This window comes from Lepisosteus oculatus, chromosome 24, assembly GCF_040954835.1.
Source record: "Lepisosteus oculatus isolate fLepOcu1 chromosome 24, fLepOcu1.hap2, whole genome shotgun sequence".
In the NCBI taxonomy this organism is placed as follows: domain Eukaryota; kingdom Metazoa; phylum Chordata; class Actinopteri; order Semionotiformes; family Lepisosteidae; genus Lepisosteus; species Lepisosteus oculatus.
The window spans coordinates 7,595,566-7,622,797 of record NC_090719.1 but is presented as its reverse complement, the minus strand read 5'-3'; the positions used below and the strand labels follow the sequence as shown (position 1 = coordinate 7,622,797).

General features: G+C 37.7%; 1 protein-coding gene across 1 annotated transcript in view; it reads left to right on the top strand.

Moving 5' to 3' along the window:
- Positions 1 to 25,734, top strand: part of med27 (mediator complex subunit 27) — a 94,476-nt gene extending 68,742 nt beyond the window's left edge. The window contains exons 5-8 of the mRNA XM_006640655.3: positions 13,201 to 13,308; positions 17,213 to 17,254; positions 19,334 to 19,411; positions 23,632 to 25,734. Of these exons, the coding sequence (XP_006640718.1) occupies positions 13,201 to 13,308; positions 17,213 to 17,254; positions 19,334 to 19,411; positions 23,632 to 23,766 (363 nt within the window). The 3' untranslated portion in view covers positions 23,767 to 25,734. The remainder of the gene's footprint in view (positions 1 to 13,200; positions 13,309 to 17,212; positions 17,255 to 19,333; positions 19,412 to 23,631) is intronic.
- The last annotated feature ends 1,498 nt before the right edge of the window (positions 25,735 to 27,232 follow it).

The window sequence follows — 27,232 nt, the reverse complement described above, 5'->3', positions numbered from 1 at the left end:
TGCTCATCTCGTACTGCTCAGTTTTGAAGTCAAAACAGTACAAGAAGAGATACAGATCTGTGACGTAAAAATGCTGATCTGTTGCCCTCGTGAAAGGGCTCCAATTGTATGAGCAGTGCTTATGATGGAAGTGAAGTCTTTGTTCAGGAATACACCTGACTTGTAAGGGATGCCCAGCTTGTTGTGACAATACCCATCAGGTAATGATGTTGATGTAATGAGGGGGACAGGCTGAGGCATGTGCACTATTACCACTTTTACAGCGTAGATGAAGATCAGCTTCCAGCAGGAGAAGCCAAAGTATTTGACTGGACCTCCAGAGAAAAAAGTGGAGCTCGCCCCACCATTTAGAAATACATTAGTCCACAGTGGGTGTTTGACTTCTGTAGAAGGTTTTGAGTAGTGTGAGGTAGTAAACTAGGCAACAAAGAAAGCAAGAAGGAAACCACTCTAGAGCAGACACAATATAACAGAAGAGGATTGGAACTCCTATATCCCATTCTAAAATACCCACCTTAAAAGAAGGCAATGCAATAAAAAAGGATGCCTTTGGACAAAACCACAAAATTACAAAACACAAAATCTTAAAATAATAAAGAAAGGCAAGACACATGGATTATGCAAAATATTGTAAATGAGTCAGAATTTTAAATACGTTGTTTTGGTGATCACTGTTTTACAGTGTTTCCAATGCTCGTTAGTTTGTTTTTCAACAATGACAGTGGCTCTTGTTTTTTTAAATCCATAATTAATTTTCGGTTCAGAACACATTTTCGTTTTCCATGAAAAAAACAGTGGAGCAGGTAATTTACAGAAATGTAGATGGTTGTTGCAGGGGTGATGGATATTTAAAAAAAAAACATTCTTTTGACTTGGTTTCAAGAACAGGTGATAATGTGAGCCACTGATTACAGCATCTCTTGTGATTCTGGCACTTAAGCAAGATTAGGCATCTTTACAAATTAAAATTCCTTATTACCTCAGCATAGCAAGTAAATCATTCTAGAATATCTGCTTTTCTCAACGGCTTCCTTATATATAGACATGAGTTTGGGTCAGTTTGTGTTTCCCCACATCATTGAGCCTATCTCTGGGTTACAATATGGTTTGTGTTTTTGTCATATATGATGTGTCTGTGAACGCTGGATTGAAATCTAACCTATGATATATAGAACATTGCTAAACCTACTAGAACCATAAATGTTTTGTTACAGTTGTCTGGAAGGAAATATCTTCTTTTAATTGCTCTGTGTTGAGCATTTTCTGTCACAAGGAATTTTATGACAGTTCTTTTTCTCTTTCGCTTGTTTTGAAGCTGTTGGAGGAGGAGAACAGCCAGATAAAGAAAATGGGATGTGATGTAGAAAGAGAAAAGCATGTGCATATGTTTGCTTCTTTGAAAACCTTGTAGATAGAGGACAGCTCTCAGAAGCCAAGCTAGGGGTCAGTTACCTGTCTTGATTTTTGGTATACCTCAGACTGTCTCAGTTTTAGGTGAGTTTTAGACTTTTGCCTTGATCTCGCAATGTTAGATTAAAGGCTTTGAAGTTCAAGTATGTTGTTCTTGATAAAACCCTTTCCTATACTCATTTTGATTAATTTCTGTATAAAAGTGGTCACTTCCATTTTCCTGAGAGTTAAATACTAACATTTCATCCTGCTGTCTTTGTCACATACAGTGGCTATCAAAAGTGTTCACCTCCCCTGGATGTTTTCCCATTTTACTGTGCTGCACTGTAGAATCACAATGTATTTATATGGGAATTTTGCCATTGATTGACACAAACACTCTACAGTGTCAAAGTAAAAGCAGGATTCTTCACATCCTCCTGAGTTATATTTTTATTAAATTAATTGATAAATATAAAACAGAAAATAAGTGATTGCATATTGATTGGTTCACCCCCTTTAGTATGCCACACCTTAATAGGCTCATGTGCAACCAAATGTCTTTACAAGTCACATAATGTGTTGAATGGAGTCCACCTGCATGCAATTAGAGAGTTTCACATGAGCTCAGGATAAATATACCTATCTCTGGGGGGCCCCACAGTTGATTCATATGGCTCCCAAAGAAAACTACATCATGAAGACAAAGGGACTTTTAAAGTAAATCTGGGATAGGGTTGTTGAAAAGCACCAGTCAGAGGAAGGAAACATTTACATATCCCCCAAAGCACAGTAAAGTCCATTATGCAGAAATGAAGAAACAGGGTGTCCTCAAAAACTGAGCATCCAAGCAAGAAGTGCACTAGTAACGAAGGCCACCAAGAGGCCTGTGACAGCCCTAAAGGAATTACAGTCAAATGTTTGAGATGGAAGAAGCTGGCACATGACATTTGCCCCAAATTGGGTGCTTCACAAATTTGTGCTTCATGGGAGAGTGACAAAAAACCTGCATCAATTCTTGACCACACTTTTCCTTAAGTAATGTGCAAGACTCTGAGACCGAGTGGAAGAAGGTTGGCCCCAAGAAGATTGGGGCGGAGCGGTGGCTCTGTAGCTAAGGATCTGCGCCTGTGACTGGAAAGTTGCTGGTTCAAATCCTGCGGCCGGCAGAGGAATCCTACTCTGTTGGGCCCCTGAGCAAGGCCCTTCACCCCAACTGCTCCAGGGGCGCCGTACAATGGCAGACCCTGCGCTCTGACCCCAAGCTTCTCTCCCTGTCTGTGTCTCCATGGAGAAAAAGCTGGGGTATGTGAAAAGACGAATTCCTAATGCAAGAAATTGTATAGGGCTAATAAAGAAACATTACATTACATTACATTAAGAAGATTCTATGGTCTGACGAGACCAAAATGAACCTTTTTGACCTCAACGGTAAGCATTATGTTTGTTGCAAGGGTAAGAGTGAACGTCACTGTGAGAACATCATGAGGATGCTTCGCTGCATCAGGACCTGGAAGACTTGTGAAGACAGAAGGAAACATGGACCTACGAAGTACATGGAAATCCTGGAGGAAAACTTGCTGCAGTCTGCAAGACACATGGGACTTAGGAGAAGCTTCATCTTTCATCAGTAGGACAATGACCCAAAACATACAACCAAAGCCATGCTGTAGTCATTTAAAAAGAAAAAAAGTCAATCCCAATCAAGAACCTGTGGCAGGAGTTGAAAATTGCTGTCCAACCTGAGAGAGTTTGAGCAATTTCGCAAACAAGAATGGGCAAACATTGCAGTGTTCAAATGTGCAAAGCTATTAGAAACTTATTCATGGGGACTTATGTCTGTTATTTCTAAATATTGTCTCCAAGGGGATGAATACTTGTATAATCATTTTCTATTGTATATTTCTAATTAATCTGTGTAATTTTGTTTTCACTTTGACATTATCTAGTGTTTTTTTGTCAGTAGAAAACATTTCCAATTACATACATTAATATTCCATATTGTAAAACAAGAAAGGAAAATTCCAAGATGGGTGAATACTATGAAGCCTAAATTTGTGATGCACCCAATTTTGATACCCACTGTAGGCCATATACCAACCTTTTCATATGTACTGGTAAATTTAACCATCTTGGATTAAGAATTAGATTTGGATTTACTTTGGCGCTACTATACCAGTATTAAATCTACTACTGATAGTGTTGTCCCACAAAAACACTATTCTAAAGAAAATCATCACACAAGGGAGGAGGACTTCACAAATCTGGACAAGGGATTAAGTGGCCAGTCAGTGCATTTGTCAGGAGATTCTAAGTAAGAGCAATTTGTTTTTAGGATGAATGCTTAGTTCAGGCAGTACAGCGTGTTGTGTGAGAGTTTGGTTTTTAACCACAGGGAGCGTAGGGGTCTGCTCACTGGCTTTCATCTGTCTCTTTTTGATTTCTGCAACAGGGAGTGATCCAGGTACAGATGGGTTGCATCTTATGTTAGTTTTTTGTTTATTTCTTTTGCACCCCCTGTTTTCACCTTCACAGAGCAGAAACATGTAGTCCCTCACGAAGAGAGAAGAAAAGAAGATGGTAATACAGTGCATACATCCGTCTGCACCAAAATGAAAAGGTTGAATTGTGAAAGGAACATGCTTTAGATCTGCACATGTCAGTGCCCTGCAGGAGAGATGCTGTCTTTCAGGAGGGCCTGTTCTGTAACTGGTGGGATCTCTCAGCTTTTGTCTGTAAAACCATATTTGAGTGTTATTTTCTCCAACACGGTAGTTGGTCCCAATACCGTGGGACCACTATGCAGGTGCTCATTTGTAGCGCAACTGGAATTGCTATTTACTGAGGTCGAAAATAGATTGCGTTTTAATAGCATGTGTTACGTGCTGTCGTAGTTACATCACAATTTTAAGTTTAATCTCAAGTTCAGTTCTGAGAAAGATTTCAAATATAATTTTGACTTTTCTACATAATAACTGCCTTAGGTAAAAAAGTAAAAGATGTACACTCCTGGGGTGGAAGTCATTTGCATGATTTTTTGTGGTGGTTTACATGCAACTTTTCCTTCTGAAGGAAACACCCCTTCCTCAAAGTAGTCATCTGTCAAATTGACCGGCCTGTACTTTGCCTAGTTCCATATACAATTTTCAAAACCCAATTCCTCTGTCTGTGTACGAGGACTGTCAAGTGTTAAGTGTTTTAGATGGTCATGCTAGGATTATCCTGTTAGAATTCACTTTCATTATGTTACATTTCAATACGTGTCAGTTAGATTTGCCCTACCAGAGGTTAATAGTGATTGATTTGTTGTTGTTAATCACAAACCCTTTTGATTGCCTTGCAAAAATATATTGATTTGAAATGGATCTGATTTTTTTTCTGCCCGCTATCATTGAGTGTTCTGCTGTTTTAGATCTCAAATGAAGTGTGTCAGCCTCTGTGTGCCGATGGCAAAGCTACCTTAAAAGTTTTGAGACTGTTCTGTCTCCTGTAGCTTTGTGTTCAGAAGAAGAGCTAAATATTTAAACCCCACCCTAACTTTAAAGGGTGTCCCTTCTAATTCTTCCTTATTTCCTTTCATTTCAATTAATTCAATTTTTGTGTTTGTTCTTAATAACTGAGGTTCAGTAGGTGTATGTGTGGGCTTCCTTGATAATGTGCCATGCTATTATCTCATAATGATAGTTTTCATAGGAGTTCATTACAATGTAATATTATCATGTTATTCATTTTCACTTATTTTCTTCAGTTAATTCCTTGATTTACAGGTAAATAGTACTAATTAATATTTTTTTTTTACCAGAACAGTTATTCACAATATATTTGAACTGCCCACGTCCTACACTATATACTGTATATTTGAACTCATTTGAACAGACTCATTATATAATGGGTATATTTTTAATTCTTTGATTAAGCTTTGGTTAAATAAAGTGAAACCAGTATTAGCACTATTACTAATACTAATAGAATGTACTGTATATGTAAATGTAGTTTCATTTCACAATCTCAGAAAATACCACACAAGTTTCTTTCTTAATTTTCAGGTACGGTGCATTGCTTTAAGATTTTAGAACAGGCCTCTGTCACAGACAGACCACTCCACGCCCCTTTAAACTTTTATTGATGTGTTGCCAAGCCTATAAACTATAGGATAGGTAACTTCCAGTACTCTGTGACTGACTGCCAAAGTTAAGCTCTTGCTCTATTAAAAAGCCTGTCTCCATTAATGGGTTTAAGCTTTGAGCACCTGTCTCAGTACAGAGTGGCACTCTGCTAGATGTACGTTATGCTTTGAGCCAGAATGACAGTTATGAATTTAATAAGCTAATGTTAAGGGGAGGTATGTAACTCATCAAATATAAATGGATGTTTCTGCATTTTCTTGACAATCTCAGATCTTTCTCTCCAGGTTCCTAACTCCTTTGATTTGTTGATGAGACATAAAATATTCTCCAGCCTCGTGTTTGGCCTTTTTTGTATTAGTTAAAAAAGGTATTTGTCTGTTTTGGTTGAAAAAAACTCCAGTTTAGAAATTTCTTTGATTTATGTTCTGAGTTTCTTCAAAATGGGGCTTTCAAAATACACATAGCCTATATATCCTTTTATTTTGTCAGTGCTGTGAATTCTCTGCTCTGCTTTTTACTCATTAAGTTTGCTTACTTTCACATCACGTTCAAACACAAAAGCGCTTATAAGTGTTTATTTTATTTAACCTAAATTGTTTTCTATTATTTTAAAGGAATCTGATTTTAGAGGCTTATGTCAGTGACAAAAGGAAAATTTTATTTGCAAATATATTCATAGAGATTAGTACATTCTATAAGTAAGCAGGTTAGATTTGATTGGTTTCTCTAAATTGTTCTTTTTGGAGGGGCGTTCCCAGTAAGACCAGTATGTAACAAAAGCAGAATCAAATGAGCATGATGGGCCAAAAGACCTCCTTTAACCTGTAGCTGTTGTGAATTTCTGATATTTTTAATTCTTCCTCAAGCAGTCGTGCATCATAAGGGGAAGCTGCCACATTGATTTTGCATGAAATGAAAGATGCACGCCCTTAGAAGACTTTGGTGCTGGCTGACAGAGTTCAACTTCAATCCAAAGAGAAGAGAGCAGATTCACACTGAAATATACTCCAAAACTATTGTGTGTTCTTTTACCTGACAAAAAACAACATTTAAGCAAAACAAATCTACTAAGATAAAAAAAACTACTAAGAATGTGTATATGCAGTACATATGGCTATCACTGTGTGATTACAATTAAAACACGTTTTACCAGAATAAGACCAGCATCACAATGCAAACTCAACATATCAATATATAAAGAAAAGGTTCTTTTTTTAAATTGGTGGTCATGTAAATATTTTTCTCCTGATATTTTTGGAATGCATTTGGATGTTTGACTGTTTTTTATTTTGTACTTCGAATTTACATTTCTTTTAGATACTGGACCATAAACCAAATGATATTTATGTATATAAATATATTTTATACAGTCAGCATAATTTTTCTATTGAGCATGGAAAACTGAGTCGTCTTCTCTGTCAATTTACTGTAAGAGATGTGCTCTGTAAGGAAGTTTTTTTTTAGTCTAGTTTTGGATATCAGGGCATACAAGGCTTTTTTATCTTATTTTTTTTTCTATCAAGGTCAATTACAGCATAAGTATTTTTACATATGCCTTTACTACATTCAGAATAGCTATATTTAAAGTAAAGAAAAGGGACATACAGCATGTGTGTTAGTAACCCATTTGATACCCAGGGTTGTTTTAGAGAAACCACATCCACCTAAAGTAGTTTGGCATATTATTTTCTGAAAAACAAGGCATTCTTTGTATTTGAAACTAAAAAGCGATGTTATTGTTTTCTGCTGGAACTTTGAAGTTCCCCTGACTGCATACATTTGGGTCATTCCTCGCCCAGCCAGAAGAGGGAGTTTTGATGTCAAATCTCAACTGTTGCCTCTTTGCCTAGAGGAAATCTTAATTACATTATAAAATGTCTAGCACTGAAGAATTCAGTCAGCCCAGGTGGATTATTTTAGCCCAATTTGAGTCTTTTGAGTACCACCTCCAGTTAAGCTTGTATGAAATGACCCATATGTAGAGTATGTGCATACTGTACGTGATGTCCATAGAAAAATCCCAAAGTAAAATTCCAAATCAGAAACGAATTGCTGTTTAGTAAATATGTGTTCTTTGAGTTTTTTAAAGCATAAACATAGTCGCAACATATTTGGATTAACGTTTTCAACATCCTTTTATATTAAGTGCTGGAATTTTCAGAGGTTAATGCAACAATTGGAATATCACCCCTTAACTGCTTATCAGAATTATTAATGCAACCATTAGGCAAAATTTTAAGAACCATTACTTTATTGAAACCGAGTGCAGGTCTACTTAAACACCATTGTTCACACTGCAATGTAAATTAAGGGAGATCATGCCAAAGGAGTTATGTCAGTTATGTATGTTTCACAGTCTTTTCAAATCCATGCTACAGTGGTGTCTTGATATATTCCAAACTTTTGATCTTTATTATTATAAGAATATTTTTGTCAAACAGTCGTGTTTGTCCACCAAATACTGAGAATTAGTATACTTACTGAGCTGCAGTACTCAGGCAATTGGATCTGCTGTTGTAACCTTGAGCAAGGTACTTCACTCAGCTTCAGTGAAATGCCCAGCTGTGTAAATGGGTACTAATGCAAAATGCTTTGCATAATAGTATCAGTGAACTACCTTAATAATAATAACTTCAGAGGTCTTTTATTTTTTCACTTGTCCTTTTTATACATCTTTCAATCTCAATGTTTGATATAATATGTGGTCACCTGAAATTGAAACAGATTGGTGATTATCATGAAGCTCACAGACCATCTTGTAAGACCTGAGAGGGTTTTTTTATTTCTGCACAATAATATTTTTTGGAAAATATTTGATTTGTCAAAGTTTATTTTAATGTAAAGTTTTTGAGAAATATATACTTTTACTTTGACACTAAAGGGTTTGTTTCAGCTTATGACTCATAAATTTCGAAGAATTATTCAGTAACCTGTGTCTCTGCCAACACTGATGTACCTGTTAGCCTTAAAACATACCACCTCTACTGTTTAGATGGAGTCTTCTTTTGAAATATTAGAATTTCCAGGGGCAGACAAGTTCTAGCAGTGAAGCAGTGATTTATCTCTTTATTTTAGTGTGTGTACTTTATGTATGCACATTGTGGGGAGGGGGGCTGTCTCATTAATTTAATCTTTTGCCTTGGATTTTCTGTCTTCATTTGTATGCAAATTGAGTTGTTAAGGATTATTTTCAAATACCCTGTAATGATATTATTTAACAACAATTTTCGCCAATCTTTTAGGCCCATATGGGAGAAAGTAACAGTATGTCTAAGATAGCTCCCCTTAAAAAAGATGTATCAGTATTGTACATATTTTGACTAAGACCAGTTTTCTTCTATATTTGCTAAGTTATTTGACAGACTCTTCTAAGCAACTAACATTTGCACCTTTTATATATAAATATAATTCAGGTAAAGTACCTAGCTTAAGGGTACAATTATATCATGTTTACTGTCCAATAATAATAATAATAATAATAATAATAATAATAATAATAATATGATTACCCTTAATTATATTTTTTGAAACAATTTGAGCCAATTATTTAGGCTCATATGGGAGGAAGTAACAGTATGTCTAAAATAACTCTCTTTGGAAGAACAGAACCATTATCTTAGCTGCATTTAATCCAGAACCCTAACCACTGCTCCACAATACTGAACATAACTTAACATCACATCACTTTGTTAGTCCTATACAATTTCTTGCATTAGGAATTCGTCTTTTTCGCATACCCCAGCTTTCTCTCCATGAGACACAGACACACAGACGGGGAGAGAGAAGCTTGGGGTCCGAGCGCAGGGTCAGCCATTGTACAGCACCCCTGGAGCAGTTGGGGTTAAGGGCCTTGCTCAGGGGCCCAACGGAGTAGGATTCCTCTGCCGGCTGCAGGATTTGAACCGGCAACCAGCCATAGGCGCAGATCCTTAGCCACAGAGCCACCACTCCGCCCTGAGTTATCTTAAAAATCTCAAAATACAGAAACCTGTGAGGAGAGCAAGCTCTGTCATTGGGTCTGACCTGGACCCCTTGGAGGTAGTGGCTGAGAGGAGAATGGTGTCCAACCTAGAGGCCATCATGGACAACGTCTCCCATCCCCTCTATGACATGCTTGTAGAAATGAAGAGCACGTTCAGCAATAGACTGATTCATCCACGGTGCGACAGGGAGCGCTACAGGAGGTCATTTTGCCTTCTGCCATAAGACTGTACAATAATAATAATAATTATTATTATTATTATAATCATTGCTTACGCTTATATAGCGCTTTTCTGGACACTCCACTCAAAACGCTTTACAGGTAATGGGGACTCCCCTCCACCACAATCCACCACCATGTGCAGCATCCACCTAGATGATGCGACGGCAGCCATAGTGCGCCAGAACGCTCACCACACATCAGCTATCAGTGGAGAGGAGAGCAGAGTAATGAAGCCAATTCATAGATGGGGATTATTAGGAGGCCATGATTGGTAAGGGCCAATGGGAAATTTGGCCAAGACGCCCGGGTTACACCCCTACTTTTTTCGAGAAACGCCCTGGAATTTTTAATGACCACAGAGAGTCAGGACCTCGGTTTTACGTCTCAATTTTTTACGTCTCAGTTTTACGACAATGCATCCACCTTGCATCTGGGCAGAGGCAACATTGACAGTGACCTGTTTCTGGACTGAACAGTAAACTGATACATCTGTTCTTTTTCTTTTCCCTTTTAAAACTGTTTTTGTGCAATATATGCCAGGGACCTGTGCAATACATTTATATTTATTTATAGTCATATTGTGCAATACGACTTTTTTGTGTACTTTTCTGTTCTGGTTTGTTCCTTGTGTGTTCTGGACTGTGAGTAACTCTTCTTAGTGCACTTCTCACTGTACTGATTGTATTGTATTATTATTATTGTATCATTCGTTACACTGTGTCTGTGTTGTCTGTGTAAAGCTGCTGTTGCACTGCAATTTCAATCACGGGATCAATAAAGTATCTGTTTGTTATGTATTGTAGTAACATAGATAACATTTAGACACAATTCTTTGGCTGAATTATAAGTTTCATTTTCATCTGTTATTATTTCAGTCTTTAATGCTTTTTTATTGTTGTCATTTTTGTTGTTCGTCTTTGTTTGTGTTGTCAGAAATTCAAATCAGGCTTCATATCTCAGGCTATGGATCCCACAGGTTTCACAGAAACATTGTTTGATCTTTGAAACAGAAGATTCTTACTAAAGTAGAGGGATGCCTGTTTTATTTCTTTTAGTCTGTTTGGATTTAACTCAGATTCACTTTGTAGCTTTCGTAGTCTCCCAAACAGCAAAACGGAACCTCAACAGAATACACTTATTTAATAAAAAAACTGAATTACATAAGCAGTGTCTCCAAAGCACTTCATGCATGAATAGATACAAGATGAAAAAGCTATCTTGCCCATCCTTGCCTTTTTAATGCACTTGCTCAAAAACACCTGAGACACCGAGAGCTACATCACACCAGTATTCCTGTATCTATAGTCCATCAGATCAGAACAAATTTTAAGATATTAAAATTGCCAAATTAGCAAGCATTACTTTTCAATATAAAAATAGCAACACTTCTAACAATAATAATTGATTGCATTTGTGTAACACTTTTCATCACCAAGAATCCTGAAGGGCTTCACATATGGGAGAGGACAAACTCCATCCTCCTCTGAAGTGCTGCACCCACCTGATGGCAGCCATTCTGAGCCTGCAGCCTCGTTGTGCTGAAAAACTAGTTCAACAGTTGAATTTAGGGGCATACAGTAAAGAAGCACAATGCTGAAAAAGGAGAAGCACTTAATAAAAGAAGATAAATTGTGGAACATGAGAAGTTTGAATGACGATAAAGACAGGGTTATGAAGCTCTTCTTAAAATGATAGGAGTCACACTTACATAAAAAACGTTTGATTTTTTTAAAGAATATAAAGCCCTAGTGTTTTCTGTGGATTATCACTCAAGCTTGATTGTTTTGATAAAGCAGCAAGCAATGTGCAATAATTCATATGCCTGTGATGCAACTGTTAAATATAATGATCAAAATGATGGTTGTAATATTAATATGTACGTGACTTCTGTTAGTTCATTTAGAAGCTGTTGCATCAGTTCTTTTGCTACACAAGTGAGACGGAGCTGCAGAATTGCTATTCAATCCTTGCAAATCCATCCCTGCAAATGGGGGATTTTGATGAAAACCTTTATCGTTTTTTATTGCTGATTGGGTTACATTGTATTATTTGTGTGTCCGTTTCATGTTCATTAATTGAAGATGTACGTTAAGTTTGCCATTTGTTTTTAATGCTGCCCCCATAGACCCTCACTCCCAGAGGAACATTTGTCTGGACAGGAATGATGTTTGCTCATTTTGATTCAAGACTCAGTGGGAAGCCTCTAAATTACGTTTTTCCCTGTGATTTTATTTCTGCCTCATACAGAGTTGGCCCCATTATACATGAATGGCAGCACGGCCTGCTTTAGAAAATACTTTGTGGTAGATGGAGTCCACGACACCTGTTAGTGTTAAATTGTTAAGAGAATTAAGTACAAAATAACATGAAGCTGTCAGCTTGCAGTTAACATTCCTTTATTGACAACACAGCTAATTCTGAGGAAGGTGCAAGAAGATAAATAGTTTTTTTGTCCCTAAAGAGCATTGATGTGGGGGAGTCATTTTTATTTTACGAATAAAGCAGGATCTTGATGTGATTTTGCTAATCTCATTCACATTACATCCTTGAAGACAGTTTCTGTGTATTGTACTCTTCCAGTACTGGTTTAGTCACTGGTGAAATTGCAATTGTTTGTTTTTTTTTCTTGTAATTTGAATTATTTTTTTATTCTAAATTTTATGATGTGAAGTCATCTAAAACTATAATTCAACTTTAATTGAGCAGTCTCTGAGTGAATGTCGTCCCTTTTTGTCCACATGCTATTAGGGGGTTAACATTTAGCTTCATGTTTGTGCGTCAAAAGTAGAACAGTAGCACAGTTTTCACTTTCCATCATTGCACTTGTTTTGTAAAATCTTGGTTTTGAAGCCTGTGTAAACATGTCAGTCTGTCATTGACTTTTTACTTGATGCATTTTCCTCAATTGGGGCTTCACACAATCATATTGAACTGATCCTAGGTGACTATAACTGAAAAATGAAAATGCAAAATAAATGGTAATGTATAGTAGCTAAATCATAACTGAATGTCTCTGAATTTCTTATCAAAAATAAGTGTTCATCCTAGGACGATAGATTATGTTTATATAGCCCCAAAAGGCACCAACTGTAAACTCTCACTCTCATCTTATTCTATGTAATCATCAGCTAAAGGAGATATTAAAAATTTAAACATCCACAAAATTTTTAAAGGAAACTGCTGGCATTGCTGAATCTCTTCTCCAGCGTTGCTAAGACCGGCTATTTGAGAAATAGTAAGAAGCATATATAAATATATACAACAGCAGTGCAGATTCCCAGCCAATCTGAGGGTTCAAGCTGCAAAATATCTATATATAGATGTTTACACAAAGGGATCCGTATAGCACTAGCACTGTTGAAATAACTGTTAGGCATCTGACATTTGTAACAGTGGCTTGTCACGTTTACACAGGTTAGTGTGGCATGAAAGGTGTCTGTGCCTAATTCTTTCTTTTTCCCTTGATTTGATGTCTCACAGGTGACTTTGGGGAAAGTGCTAAAAGCCATAGTCGTAATGCGGAGCCTGTTTATCGATCGGACGATTGTGAGGGCATTCAACGAGAATGTGTACTCTGAAGATGGCAAGGTAGAGTTTCACAGTGTGGGGACAGCACAGCAGTGCTGGAGAGGAAATATCTACTCAAAGCCAAATTTAGGGTATTTATAAAGTTACTTGGCCTTTTCAATCAGTCCCATCATGGTAACAGAAGAGCAATGAAATTAGGTATTTGTACAAGTTTAGCTATAACTTTGGCTCACAGGTACTTTAACTGTATATAGTGGACACTGGACAGCTTCCTGCTTCCTGCTGTATTGTGTTGTCTCTCAATCAAAACATTCAAGTATGTTTTCAAGGAACCTGAATCAATTGTCTGAATAGGCCATCTAACTTTATAAATGCTTTGTGTGCATGTATATACACATTTGCATCTTTGTGAAGATCAAAATAAGGGCAGGCATGTTTTTCATGACTTTTCTCATTCAATCAATTTCTTGTTAGAGTTATTTGAACAAAGATTAATGCATGGAAACACTAGAGAACCCTAATCACAATTAATTATATGTGGAATATCCAAACTTCCTACCTGTATAAGGTATCGGATGTCCAGTTTCAAAAGTGCTTTTTTTAATTGGGCTAATAGAACTACAACTACTGTATGCATGTTAGCGCTACAACTAAACATTTGCCATTAAAACTTAACTGAAGGTGTTAATTGATGATAATGTTGAATCTAGATTTCATGACCTTTTAATTTATTTTTGAAAAAAAAACAGAAATGTAGTAGAAAGCAGACTCCCTAAAGCAGGTGTTTATTTTTTACACAACTCTGTAGATTTCCATTTTTTCATTTACAGACATCTTGCTGTTCAGAAGAACTTCTGATTAAAATCAACAGAAACACAAAATACAAATAATATGTTTGAGCAGTGCAGAATTTTATGACAAATATATGAGCTTGTGCATGTGATTAGTGATGGTGGGAGAATTCAACTCACCACGCAAGACCTTGACAATATTCCTGTAATCTGGGCCACTCAGAAAACCAGTGGTTCTCTCTTGGCCCAAAACTGTTTTCACAATGCATACAGTAGGACAGAAAAAAACATAACAGTATTTTAATAAAAACAATATAGGTAGGTGCTAAAAGTAGGTAGGTGCTAAACATTTTGGGCAACTTAAATGTTTTATGTATTTTACAGAAACAGGGGGGTATTTAAATCAACCTTTCTTTCAGGCTGAGCTGGGCTGATTGCCTTGAATACACCAACAATTCAAAGGACCACTGTACATTAAGAATATCTTCCCCACACTATTTGTCAGCACTTTAAAAAAAATACTTTGTATTCTTGGAATCTCCCAAGATACTTAGTCAGAGGTCTGGGCGGGGAAAAAACAAATTGCCAGTCAGCCTCCACCAGGAGGCAGAGAGGCAGACAGAAAACAAAGAGGCGGCCGCAGAGAAAGACCGCTACAGAGTAGGTTCGAAAAATAGATACTGATAAAGAGAAGAGAGCCTGAGATAAATGGAGAGGTTAATATGTAGAGAGAGAAGGATTAAAAATGAAATTTGTGCCCCCTCACGTGATTATATCAGAGGAGGCAGATGACTACTGAGACTGAGAGGAGTCTTGTGCATGCAGCTGATTGCTGAATGGAGCGGTACCTCAGAGGTACTGAGCCCCCACATGGTAGTTTGGATTCCCCCCCACCCCACCCCCAATCCCCCCATATCTCATCTTCCATGAATTAACCACAACTACAGAGACAACTCAGGGGTCCAACTGCATTCTCCCTTGGCTGGGCTCTTGGGTCATGTTTATGCGATTTCTCCACTAATTACCATGTGCCAAGAGAGCAGACATGGCTTCTTTAGCCTGCTAGCGTAAGAGAGAGAGGGGAGAAAAAAAGCACTATCAAAGGAAGGCTTCAAAGACTATCAGAAGCGTCTCTTGGGTAATTTGCGAGCCCGCATTCTTCCAACTTCAAAGCCCGACTGCGTGTCGGAGAGGTGGGGGCAGCGGGGGATCGAATCTGATTTCTCTAATAAATGCTGACACCAGCCCTGTTTGATATTAGATTCAGGGAACATTTTGATTTGTTATCGCCTTTGAAATTGTTCGGACGACCTTCACAAAACTGCCTTATTACCACTCCCGTTATGCGAAAGCACTGAGGAGGAATGGGGAGAAAAGCTTCGACATTCTAAAATAAAAAAATGGCGGAAAAGGAAGAGAAGGACTCGCCAGTTTAATCTGAAGGAGAAGGACGTTCCCCGATACTGTGCTTTCAGCAGTTTTTTTTTTCTGTGGTGTTACAGATTTGTTACGTGATTGAAAGTGAAAAGTTAAAGAGCAATACAACAGAAGCAAGCAGGTGCATTATTTATTGTATAGGGACTTTGTTTTCTAGAAATATAAATTACCCCCCTCTCCCCTGTTCACTGTACTTCTGGTCTCCCCTAGATTGGATTGATTGATTAATTGACTGACATGATTATTAGTGCCAATTTGAGAGCTTTTTTCTTTACTTCAGCAGACCACCCTTACCTGGGACTACTTGAGTGCTGCTTTGTAAAATAATAAGCCTTAGTGTACTTTTTAATTTCCTAGTCCTGCTGCACAGACAACACCTGTTTTGTGCGTAGACATATCTTTGAACATATTTCTGTTACTTGACAGTAGCTTTTATTTGCAGGTTTTTAGATAATGGCTTTAAAGCATATTGATTGATCTTGTGACACCAAATCTGAGACGAGAAGAGTGTTGTAGATGTGAAAATCAACATGCACCAATACCTGTTTGAAACTATTACCCTGCGGCCCATGTGGGTCCTAATGCCCCAGTATAGTGAATTGGACATTATACTGTAAAAAGGCGCCGTCCTTCGGATGAGACGTAAAACCGAGGTCCCGACTCCCTGTGGTCATTAAAACACTAATAGCTGATGTGTGGTGAGGGTCCTGGCACACTATGGCTGCCATCGCATTATCCAGGTAGGGGCTACACATTGGTGGTGGGACAGGGGAGTCCCCATTACCTGTAAAGTGCTTTGAGTGGAGTGTCCAGAAAAGCATTATATAAGTGTAAGGAATTATTATTATTGTTATTATTATTATTACTCTCAGTTTAAAGTCAGAAGTCTACCCCCTTTTACATTTTAGGTCTTCAAACAGTGTCTTCACAGTCTAACTAAACCTTACACCATTTGTGCTTTATTAAACTGTACTTTATATGACTCTTAACAGTGGACCTATGTAGATATAAAATGGAGAAATCTGTTGGGATTTTAAAATGCTGGATATTTAAAAACTATTACAAAAAAACGTACTTAATAGAAAGTTGCTAAATGTTAAGTGATTTAAGTCACTTAAGTACTTGGTTTCATATGTGTTGGAACTTTAATCCCTTTCACGGCTTTTATATGAAATATTAATTGAAATAAACATGTTCTAGAAAGAGACAACTGTATAGTATGTCCTTGTACTGAAGACCTCCATTGCCTCAGGCTGCTTTCCCACACTCCTGCCAAATCCTCTCATAGTCCAGCTGTGCCTGGTTTCTCTCTGACAGGGGTCTTCTCTGGCAGTGATCCTCAGACTCCAGGGCAGAGTTTTTTTGTAACTTTACTGGCCGGCCACCCCCACATCTGGAAACCGGCCATCTTGCTACAGCAGAGTATTGAGGCTAGACTGGCTGCAGTGAACAACATGTTTAACAGACTGCACATGAAAGCAAACAAGCCATCAGATACATAGCAATTTAGTCCTGAATTAAAATGGAAGGTTAAAATGTCTTCATAATGTTAAGCACATTGATACAAGCACACCATTTTTCAATTGAGGGACAAAATGTAATTGTCTTTACTTTGTGTGGATCACACAAGTTAAATAGCCATCAATAATGACCATTTATTTGCCTTACTTGAACAGTGTATTTTGTGAAATGTGTAAGAATACTAAGTATTAACTACAGTATGCATTCTGTTTCAGCTGGACATTTGGTCAAAGTCCAATTACCAGGTATTTCAAAAGGTAAGAACTCCTATTTACATTATCAGCTCTTATATGCTGAAATCTAAACTACCTAAAGTTATTCTCAGGTAAATTCATCTTTAAGGTTTTCAGTTCAACCAGAGGAGGGCTTTACCCAGGAGGACAGGGAGTTATAAAGTCCAGATGTTCAAATGTGGGCATACTTTAGGAGAGGTGACCTAATTACTCAATGTGTGGCTCTTAAGAGGTTGTTTGAAGCCGGCTTTAATGTTCTGCTGTGTCATTCTTTGCACCTTACCAGGTACACATGAATATTATCAGCTGGAGCTTCATCGGTTCTCTATTTAATTCCTTTGCTTTTGCTGTTGGCACTGTGGACTTGCATCTAGAACAAGTCATTTGTCTGGCAAAATGTGCCTCCCCAGCAGACACATGGAAACATCTTATAACATACCATCATGCAGAGCCCTTTCTCATTTGAGACATTGCGAGCTCCACAGTGCCTGACAGGAAAGAAAATGCAGGCAGGGGAAGAGTCAGCAAGCCTGCAGCACCCAGTTCATTTCAAGAGTCACTGTTGGGTTCGAGAGCTAAGAATTGGAAAGTCCTACCCTACCAGTCAGGGTCTTCTACTTGGGGGATCTTGGTCCCACTAGTGATGGCTGGGCCATCATCTTTACTGGTGGAGTCACCTGGGAGTCCAGGATGTTTTGTTTGTGTTGTCTGTTCCCCTGTGGTTTTGGTGTGATCCCTGCAGTGGTCAGCTAAGATGTTAAATTGTTTTCAATTCCAAACTGAGAAAACGGAAACAAAAACTGCTTATTTTTATTACCATGTTACGCAAAGGAAGAATGTGAAATTACTTGATATTTTTGAATCGGCTGTTTGGCCTTCTGAAGACAGTTGCTCACATGAAAAGTGGTGTTGTCCTCCAACAGTCCTCCCCAAGCTGACAGAGATTTCCGAGACCCTTATCCTTTAGGAAATGTCTGTCCTTCTCTTTCCCCTCTGTATTGTCACATATGTAGCTCAGAGTTTGTCAGATCCCTTCCCATCTTTCTTCCCCTAGAAGTCGGCGGGGTTTTTCATTTGCTTCGTCTATTTTAAAGCATATCTCCTGCCTTTTGTTCCACAAACATTACGAGATTCCGACTGAGCTGTGCACCTTTTATCTTCTCCCCCGAATCTCATTAGAATGGAATTACTGCCGAAGTAGCATATGTGCCGCCAGAATTATATAGCAAGCCAGTTTGGGTTTGCCTTTAAAAGAAATTGCTTTTCAAGTGACTTTACACATCTGCGGCACTGGATCAAAGGATGTCTTATTTATTTATTTTACACACAAAAAAAAGATTTCCTGGTAAAAGGAGGTTGTGTGGAAGCCATTCTCCAGCAAAACACCAAAGTCAGCCACTCCAGTCTTCTGTATCACTCTGTTGCTCTGAACTGTCTCCCATCAGTTCAGCGCTCCGGTTCCACAGTTACTTTTGATGTATAAATTACTGATTTATATTCTGGGTATGTGACATGAATTCCTCATTGTAGCATTTTGTTCTTGCATTTTTTTAAGACTTGTCTTCTCCACTAATAATAATATTAAGAATAATTATTGCATGCATCCATGTAGTAGGTAGTCCTACTTGCATGATTACATTGCCTTATTTAACATGGATATGTTAATTCAAAGACAGAAATTAAGTATTTGAAAGTCTAGGTTGTTTAAGTTTGGAGATCCTAGTGCACTGCAAAATTAGAAATCAGTGTATGGCTTGTACAATAAATAGATCTAAAATCCAATAGACTTCAGAGCTGCCAGGCACTACCCAAGTGACTTCTGCACTTCAGTTGTGAATAAACTTCTATTTGTAAAGTAAATTGAGATGAAAAGCGCTATATAAAATGCAAGATATTATTATCATTAATTAAATGCTGTTTGTAAGTTGTGTGATATATATTTAGTCATTTCTTTATTACTTCATCACTTGTTGGAAAGGGAGTAGGGAAGTCTCATTTTAAAAAAGAATGGCAGAAATAAACTCGGAATAGTTTATCATTGTTTTAAAGATAGTGGGTGGTGACTCTGACGGGACGTGGGGTGTTTTCTGCGGTTTCTCAAAGGTGACGGATCACGCCACGACTGCCCTGCTGCACTACCAGCTCCCTCAGATGCCCGATGTGGTGGTGAGGTCCTTCATGGTGAGTCCACTGCAATACGCTCCAGCGTGCCTCAAGTGGGCACCGATATAGGCACGTTCATTTGAATTAGGTTTTTACGTCCAGAATTTTACGGGTCCTTTATGATCATTACCATTACCTGTTGTTCTTAAGTTTGGACCCTACTGTTGAACCACTCCTCCGGAGTGCAGTAAGTGAGAACACATAAGCTAAATAGGCATTTTGGAACAACAGTGGTCTCGCTTTAAGATGTGGAAATTAAAGAAAGATATTTGTCTTACTTGCTTATTAGTACCCCTCATTTTCTTATTAAATGTCTTATTGATTTAATTGCGGCTTCAAAACACCAGGTCTGCCTTTGTCTTGGGCTGGGGTGAAAAAAGTATACCACATTCTGGCAGGTGTAATACAGTACTCCACACCTTACGGTTTAAGTCCACACCTTAATCCGTAATGTAGAAGCAAGCATAATGTTTTTAGGATACTTCATTTCAATCCTTTGTCCAATCTTGTAGTCTTGTGCGTCTTCTTTTAATAAGTTGGAGTGATTCTGTGAAAAAACTAATATATTTAAACTATTTCCACAAAATATTACTGTTTTTATAACATCTTAAAGATCCCATGAAGTTTATGAGATTTAAAGCAGCATATAGATACATAAACCAAGACCTGATTCTAGCCCTAATTAGTCATGGGTAGACAATAAAAACACAACATGTCTAGATCTAGAAGACGAAACTGTTTGGTTCTATTTTAGTTTATTTAAAGTGTATTTCATAAGAAAGTCAACTGAAGCATTAAGAAATAACCCATGTCAATTTCACCCAAAGACCCACACAGCATGCCAAACCCATTAGAATAGTTTTATTTTAACTGTTAACCTTGCACCCAGTAAAAACGTTATGTGAACTAACAGTCTGTAAATTGATTTTAATATGGCATCTGCCACTAGCTTTCAAAAACAACTGGACAATGTTAGGCAACATAGCATGTAAAAGAAAATTTACTGTGAAAGAGACATTATGGCTTTAATATACACACTTTAATTGGTCTTTTTCTTTTGTTCACATTGTAACTATAGTGAAGTAAATAAGAGTACATTCATTAAATGTGCCTACCATAAGAACACACATTTTTTACATGCCTTCAGACAGAATCTGTCACGAGATGTTATCTTCTTAACTATAATCTTTGCATTAGAAACCAGCTGTTTAATCATTGCCCACATTGCCATAGTGTTCAGGTTCCAGATGTTTTTAGCAAATCATCTCGGCTTGCTAGTGCTCTGTGGTTTACTTTTGCTCATATCTCAGCGCATATTATTTCTGTGCAGGTTTATTTTTTTAGAACATCTATATTATGCTTTTAAGGCCCCAGTAGTGTTTTCTGTGAGTTCATCTTTTAATAGCCTCTTTTTTTCAGCACTGCTTTTGGTGCAGAAGGAATTGAGATTGATTAGTCTGTTTTTTTAAGATCAATGAAAAGCTGTTCTGATCATGCCCAAATGTGTAGGCGCAGTCTGGATTTGTAAAATAATGGATAAAAATGGTTTTGTTTCCAGATTTGATGCAAACTTCAATATGTTTTTCATAAATCCTATCTTTCTTGTGCACAAACAAAATAGTGTTTGCTCTTTAAATGCGTAATTAGCAAAGTTTACTTCTAGGCACAGAGCAGGATCACTCAGTATATTTAAAATATATTTTAATTTTCTCGGTAATGTTAGGGGTAGCAAATAGTACTACATGCAGTATAACCAAGCTACTGAAATATTACATTAGTACGTACTGGGGTCTAAAAAGCATAATATAGATGTTCTAAAAAAATAAACCTGCACAGAAATAATGTGCTCTGAGATATGAGCAAAAGTAAACCACAGAGCACTAGCAAGCCGAGATGATTTGCTAAAAACATCTGGAACCAACTGCTTTAAGATCACTTTATTGGCCATTAAATTGTCTCGTATTAGGAATTCGTCTTTTCGCATACCCCAACTTGCTCTCCATGAGACACACTGACGGGGAGAAGCTTGGGGTCAGAGCGCAGGGTCAGACATTTTATATGGCGCCCCTGGAACAGTTGGGGTTAAGGGCCTTGCTCAGGGGCCCGACGGAGTAGGATTCCTCTGCCGGCTGCGGGATACGAACCGGCAACCTTCCAGCCACAGGCACTGATCCTCACCCACAGAGCCACCGTACAGTAAATCTGTTGGCACTATTAATATTCTCTCAATGTATTACAGGGTTTAAATTATTTCTAAATGAAGTTTGCTCATTTTTGCATTTGTTTACCCGGGAAGACTGTACTATAAGTTGGTATAATGAAACAAAAGGTGAGTTTATCTACCAGCAGATTCAGTATTTGAATGCACAAGCCTTCATCTCAGATTGCATCTTTATGCTTAGGAGACCAATGAAATGTAAAATGAAATAAACTTGCATCCAAACGGATTGTAGGCTATTAAATCCATCCAGCAGAAAATGCATTTTGACAAGTGTGAGCAGTCCCAAGCTGTGTACTGCGGAAGCGTTAGATATCGTGTGAAGACACGAGGACAAGCAGCTTAAATATACAAGCCTACCCGATCGATTCCTCAAAGACCGCTGAGAACTTCTAACAGAGAGAAGCTGAGCTTTAACCAGAAGTGTCAATATAATAATCCCTCCATTGGTAAAATATATGCTTTCACTGACAGGCTGTTACCTGAGATGCAGTTTTTTCCTGCTGAAACCGGGAGATTTGTGGCCAGGGTTATATCGGCTCTTCTAGTTATGGGAAATGTACTACAGGGTGAGACCTCTCACAGATTGACTGCACAGGAAAAGAAAAACTGTTCATGTTCTGTTGCAAGCCAAGAAACCCTAACTTGCTTTGTCGTTTCTGCACACTACACATGACTCATATTTTAGAATGGTCTCTGGTTTCAGGCATTATCATAGTTTTCTGTTCTGAAAGCAACCTTTTAGGTAAGTCTCCGCAAACACACATGTTGTGTAAAAGGTGCAAGTAGTTAATTGAACCGATTCAATTTGATGGACTTCAGGGCATGTCAGAAAGTGCAGACTGCAGTAAGTCCGATACGGGTACTTATGAGGTACTGTATTTTCAGATTGGCTTGATATTTCTTTAGGTACAGTAGGTAAAAAAACGAACTTGTTAAAGCTTTTTTATGCCGTTTAGAGCTTAGAGGAAAATTTTAAAACAGTTGATGTCTTTCTCATTAACAATAGCCTCCATTCTTTTTGTATTCCACAAACCCTCAGGATACTTGTCCTTTTGCTACTATTGTCTCCGATTACTGCTGATTTTTGCTATTTTTGGCTTCTTAAAGATCCAGTTATTTTTGCAGGATGTAAAAGGAACCTGAGAAGTTCTGGATAATGGAATGCCTCAGGCTAGATTTGTCAGTGATTGTTCAATCCTGTTTATCTTTACGTTTTTGTTTTGTGATAATAACCTTGTGCTTTTCCTAAATTATAATGTCTCTGGGTCATACAATAGATCAGAGATTTAATTGCAGTCTTTCTGGTATTCAGGATTGGTTTTCATTTTGTTTTATTACTGAAAAGAAAAAAGAAAGGTTAGAGTGAAAGAAAAGGTGCACTCACTTCAAATCATAATGTCTTGAGCCAAAGTTGAAAACTTCAGCACCCACTATGGTTTCCATTATGTTACTGAAATGGCAGATGAAGGTTGTTTTTATTTGCACAGCTACTGCATAATAGAGGTCGCTCTCCCCAGCAGGTCGCTTCAGAGCAAACAGCAGAGTCTGGGATGTTGCCCTGCATAAAATTTTCCACACTGGCTTGGTCTTATGGCCCTGTACTTAGAAAATAGAAATGGTGATTGCATTACTAGTTTGGGAGTGTAGCTTGTAATAAAAGCTAATGTTCAAAGTGAATCTCCCAGAAAACAGGTTTGGAGTTTTGGTTTGCAGGGAGTTGAGATGGTAAATCATTTAAAATTTTATATTTCTTTAAAAGCAATATTGTATTGAGAGTCAGCTTTATTCATCAACTTAAAATGCAAATTCATTTTTTTTAGAATACAATTTTTGTTTTTTATTTTTATTTTGTTCTTTACACCTCAAGGGCTTTACGTCTAATCTAGTCAATGTTCAGTCTAGTCTAGCTAATGTTGTACTGTCATATATTATAATGCATTATAGTTTCTTATCTGTTAAGCCCTGCGTCTGTAAGTATTGGGTTTAATGGGTGATTTCTGCTTGCTCTTTTTCCCAGACCTGGTTGAGAAGTTACATCAAGTTGTTCCAGACTCCATGCCAGCGCTGTGGAAAGTTTCTTCAAGATGGGCTGCCACCAACCTGGAGGGATTTCCGCACACTGGAAGCCTTCCATGACACCTGCCGCCAGTGACAGAGGAATAGCAGAAAAGGGACTGGAGATCAATGGTGTTCTCCTAACTCCTCCTCCAGATTGGCTTGAAAGCGTCAGTAAACTTTAAGAGAGTTCTGAAGATCTAGATAAAATCTATATTAGGTTTTATAGACCAGCTGATTCCTACAGTATATGGGCATAATCCCATATCCTTTTGACAATTTTTATGTTTTTGCGAAATGCCCACATACCCAGAGTGGCCTCAGGAAGCACCACTTTTAACTCTGGATTGAGACTGGCAAGATGTACTGTAATCAGATCTTTTCTCTACCAACTGGTGACTTTGTTCTGTTTCTCATAACCTCCACATTTTCGGGAAACTGCTGAAAAAACGTGCAGTATTAACTCAAGGTTTCACAGACCATAAAAGAAGATGGGGCTACCTCAACGAAATACTTTTGGTCAAGCTCATAGAAACCAGCTGTGAACCTGTGTCTGAGGAGCAAGCATTGAAATACACACTATATTACAAGTGTGTGCTGCGCAGAAAATGAAAACATTATGCTCCGTGTCAAGTCATCACTTTATTCTTTTACACGCTTTCTAAGATTTGTGCCTGCATTCAGTATGTCACGTTTACCATTTCTGCAAATGCGGCTTTATAGTCACCTTTCACGGTGCAGTCAGTTCAATAATGGTTCAGGGGAGGGGAAGTGTGTTTAGTGTAGTTTGTTGTTCAGTTCCATTAGCATGGGAAAATGCTTTAATCTTTCATGATCAACCCAGAGAACCCATAAGAATGTAGTTTTTTTTGTAAAGTGAGTTAAAAGCATTGCCATAAATAAACCTGCTTAGAATTGGACTTCAGCTGCATGTGCGCTGAGGAGTATTTTTTTAAACTAGTCTGAGTTCTGAAATATGTCGAATTGTTAAAAAATATTGCCCAAATAAAAAAGTGATAAAAGGGCATCTGTACAGATAAAGATTATAGAATTCCCCATAATTGTGCCAACAGCAGCAGTTTCTGCAGATCATCTGTCACTGGACTCAGTTTAATTGATCTAAAAATGTTGCCAGTCTTAGAGAATGTTATATGTCTTGTTGATTGCTTCCATCTTTTTAGACGGTCAGTGGTTATTAAATTTCAACTGGACGTAAGTCATAATAGCAGTGATGTGCATGGCAGGACAAGGCAAGCTGAAGGGGGGTTTTCACTAAATATCTCATGAGATCTTTAAAAATGTTTTTCCATCTTTACATTAAAATGATCTCTCTCAGTACTTTTTTTTCCTCTTTGATCATTTCAGAAGTTAAAATAGAAGTGAAGCTCTGAGATCAGCCCACATTTGTTCAGTAAGAGTAGGTCTTCATGTTGTCTTTCTACAGTAGCCTGTTTTTTTCACAAAATAGACCAAATTTCCTTCAGTTGTCACAAAGAAAGGTTTGCCACTTGCAGAAAAGTATTTATGACCTGGCTTAAACGTATTGTAAACTAAAATATCATTGATTTGCCTTATTCCCAATCTCCTATATTTATCTTCTGTAATCATGTGCCACATACCCATGGCACCTGAAGAGCACGCTCTTATTTAGTATAGAGGTTTTGTCATTTGTTCTTCATCACAATCTGATACTTGTAGACTGAATTACAAAAGCTGCACCTAGTTATAAACTACTCCCAGTATTTTTATGAACGTAGCTTATTTCATGTCTGCATCGATTAAAGCTGTGAAAACACCAATTCTCTGCCTTTAACCGAAATAAAATGCAGTCAAGAAAAAAAATGCAGGGGTGACATCTTCAAGAATATAACAGTGCCCTAAATTGTGGGATATAAATTCTTATTCAATATGAGTACTAAATCTGGTGTAATTCTGTATTTTCATTTACAGTCTGCAGCGCTGCTGTTGCTTGAGACTACATGTTTGTACTTAAGGGCCTTTGTGTCGGAGATGCAGCTTTCATTTTGAAATGGCGTAATAAAAACAAGCAAGACACACTTTGCCATTTTGTTTATTTTGTTCACTTTCACTCACTGAAGGAAATTAGAAATGGGCACTTTGAGTTCTGTGGAAGGTCTGACTGAGATTCATTGTGTTGACAAAAACCTTAGGGAAGAGCTGTACAGCATATGAAGTCCATAAAACATGTCCACTGTTGTGTTGAAGCTGCAGGAATTCCTCCTACAAGTATCTCAAGAAGGCCCTTGTTTAACATATGGTGAATAGTTGAACATAGTGTTTCTGCACGTGGGTTGAATCAGGTTACTTTGTGAGTGTCACTTTGAAACGCATCCCACTTTCTTGAGTTTTAATTAAATGCAGATCACTGGCAAAATGTTTTAGATTCAACATGAAAGTCCGATTTCCCTGAGGATTGGAAGCATGAATACTGTTTACCGGGGTCAATAGAGAAAGACTGTGTCACACTGATGAGAAATCACTTCACCAGTTGCCTGGAAGCTATAAAGACAGGTTTGCAGGCAATATTGCATAGAAAGAAGATGGCTTAGTATGCCTGCTAATTGAAGTATGTCCTCAGATGCACTGTGTATATATATCCAGTGAACCCTATTTGTATTTCACACTCACCTCATGTTAAACTAAAGGTCACAGCTGGATAAGGGAACAAGGACAAACCTATTGCATGATTTGTATTAATACTTATACAGCCCTGCTCCTTTAACAGCACAGATAAGCATTAACAGCATTAACAATATTCTGTTGAGTGAATAGGATTCTCCTCCTTTTTGTTTCCTTGATTTTGGAGCAAAATCAAGGACCCCATTATGAACTTGAAACATCAAATGCCAGTGTATTTTGAATTAATCTTTTCTCGTGTCAGTCTAGACATTTCTTATATTACTGTAAATGAAGCATCTGTGTTAACAAAATTGTGTAAAGTGGTGTCAGTGTTACAGTACCTTTTATTTTCTTCTGAATTACTATTATAAAACATGGCATATTCTTTGTCTACAAGTACACTTCATCTTGAATGAGAAAGCATTTTTACAAATCTGATTACAGATTACAGCTTATTAGTGCTGAATATTAAGAGTAACATTTTGCTTGAAATTCACTTTTCAGGTGAAAAAAGGATTGAAGATCTATTAGTTTAAAAGGAACTTTTATTGCTGTTTTTAAATTTACTGTCAACAGCATATTTTATGAGGCTGACTTGATATTCCTTGCATGCTATTGCAAGTGTAAAAACTTGTGAATGGGTTGTTTCACATTAGCCTCAGGGGGCCTTTTGGTTATTTCACAGTGAGTTTTCTTTGCTCAGGATGACAAATTTGGATCCTTCAAAAGAACATGGATTTTGCCTGGAGACCTGCCCTGGTCAATGGAAAAAAAAACATTTCCTTTAATGTCTTTTTTAAATACCATTTATTTGCTGTTGCTGTTTAGGAACTGACAGTTTTTTTTTGGTATCCTCTTTGTTTCTCCTTTTCCGAAAGCTACAAACTTGTTTGCCAGAGCACTCTGGGCAAAAAAGAAAAACT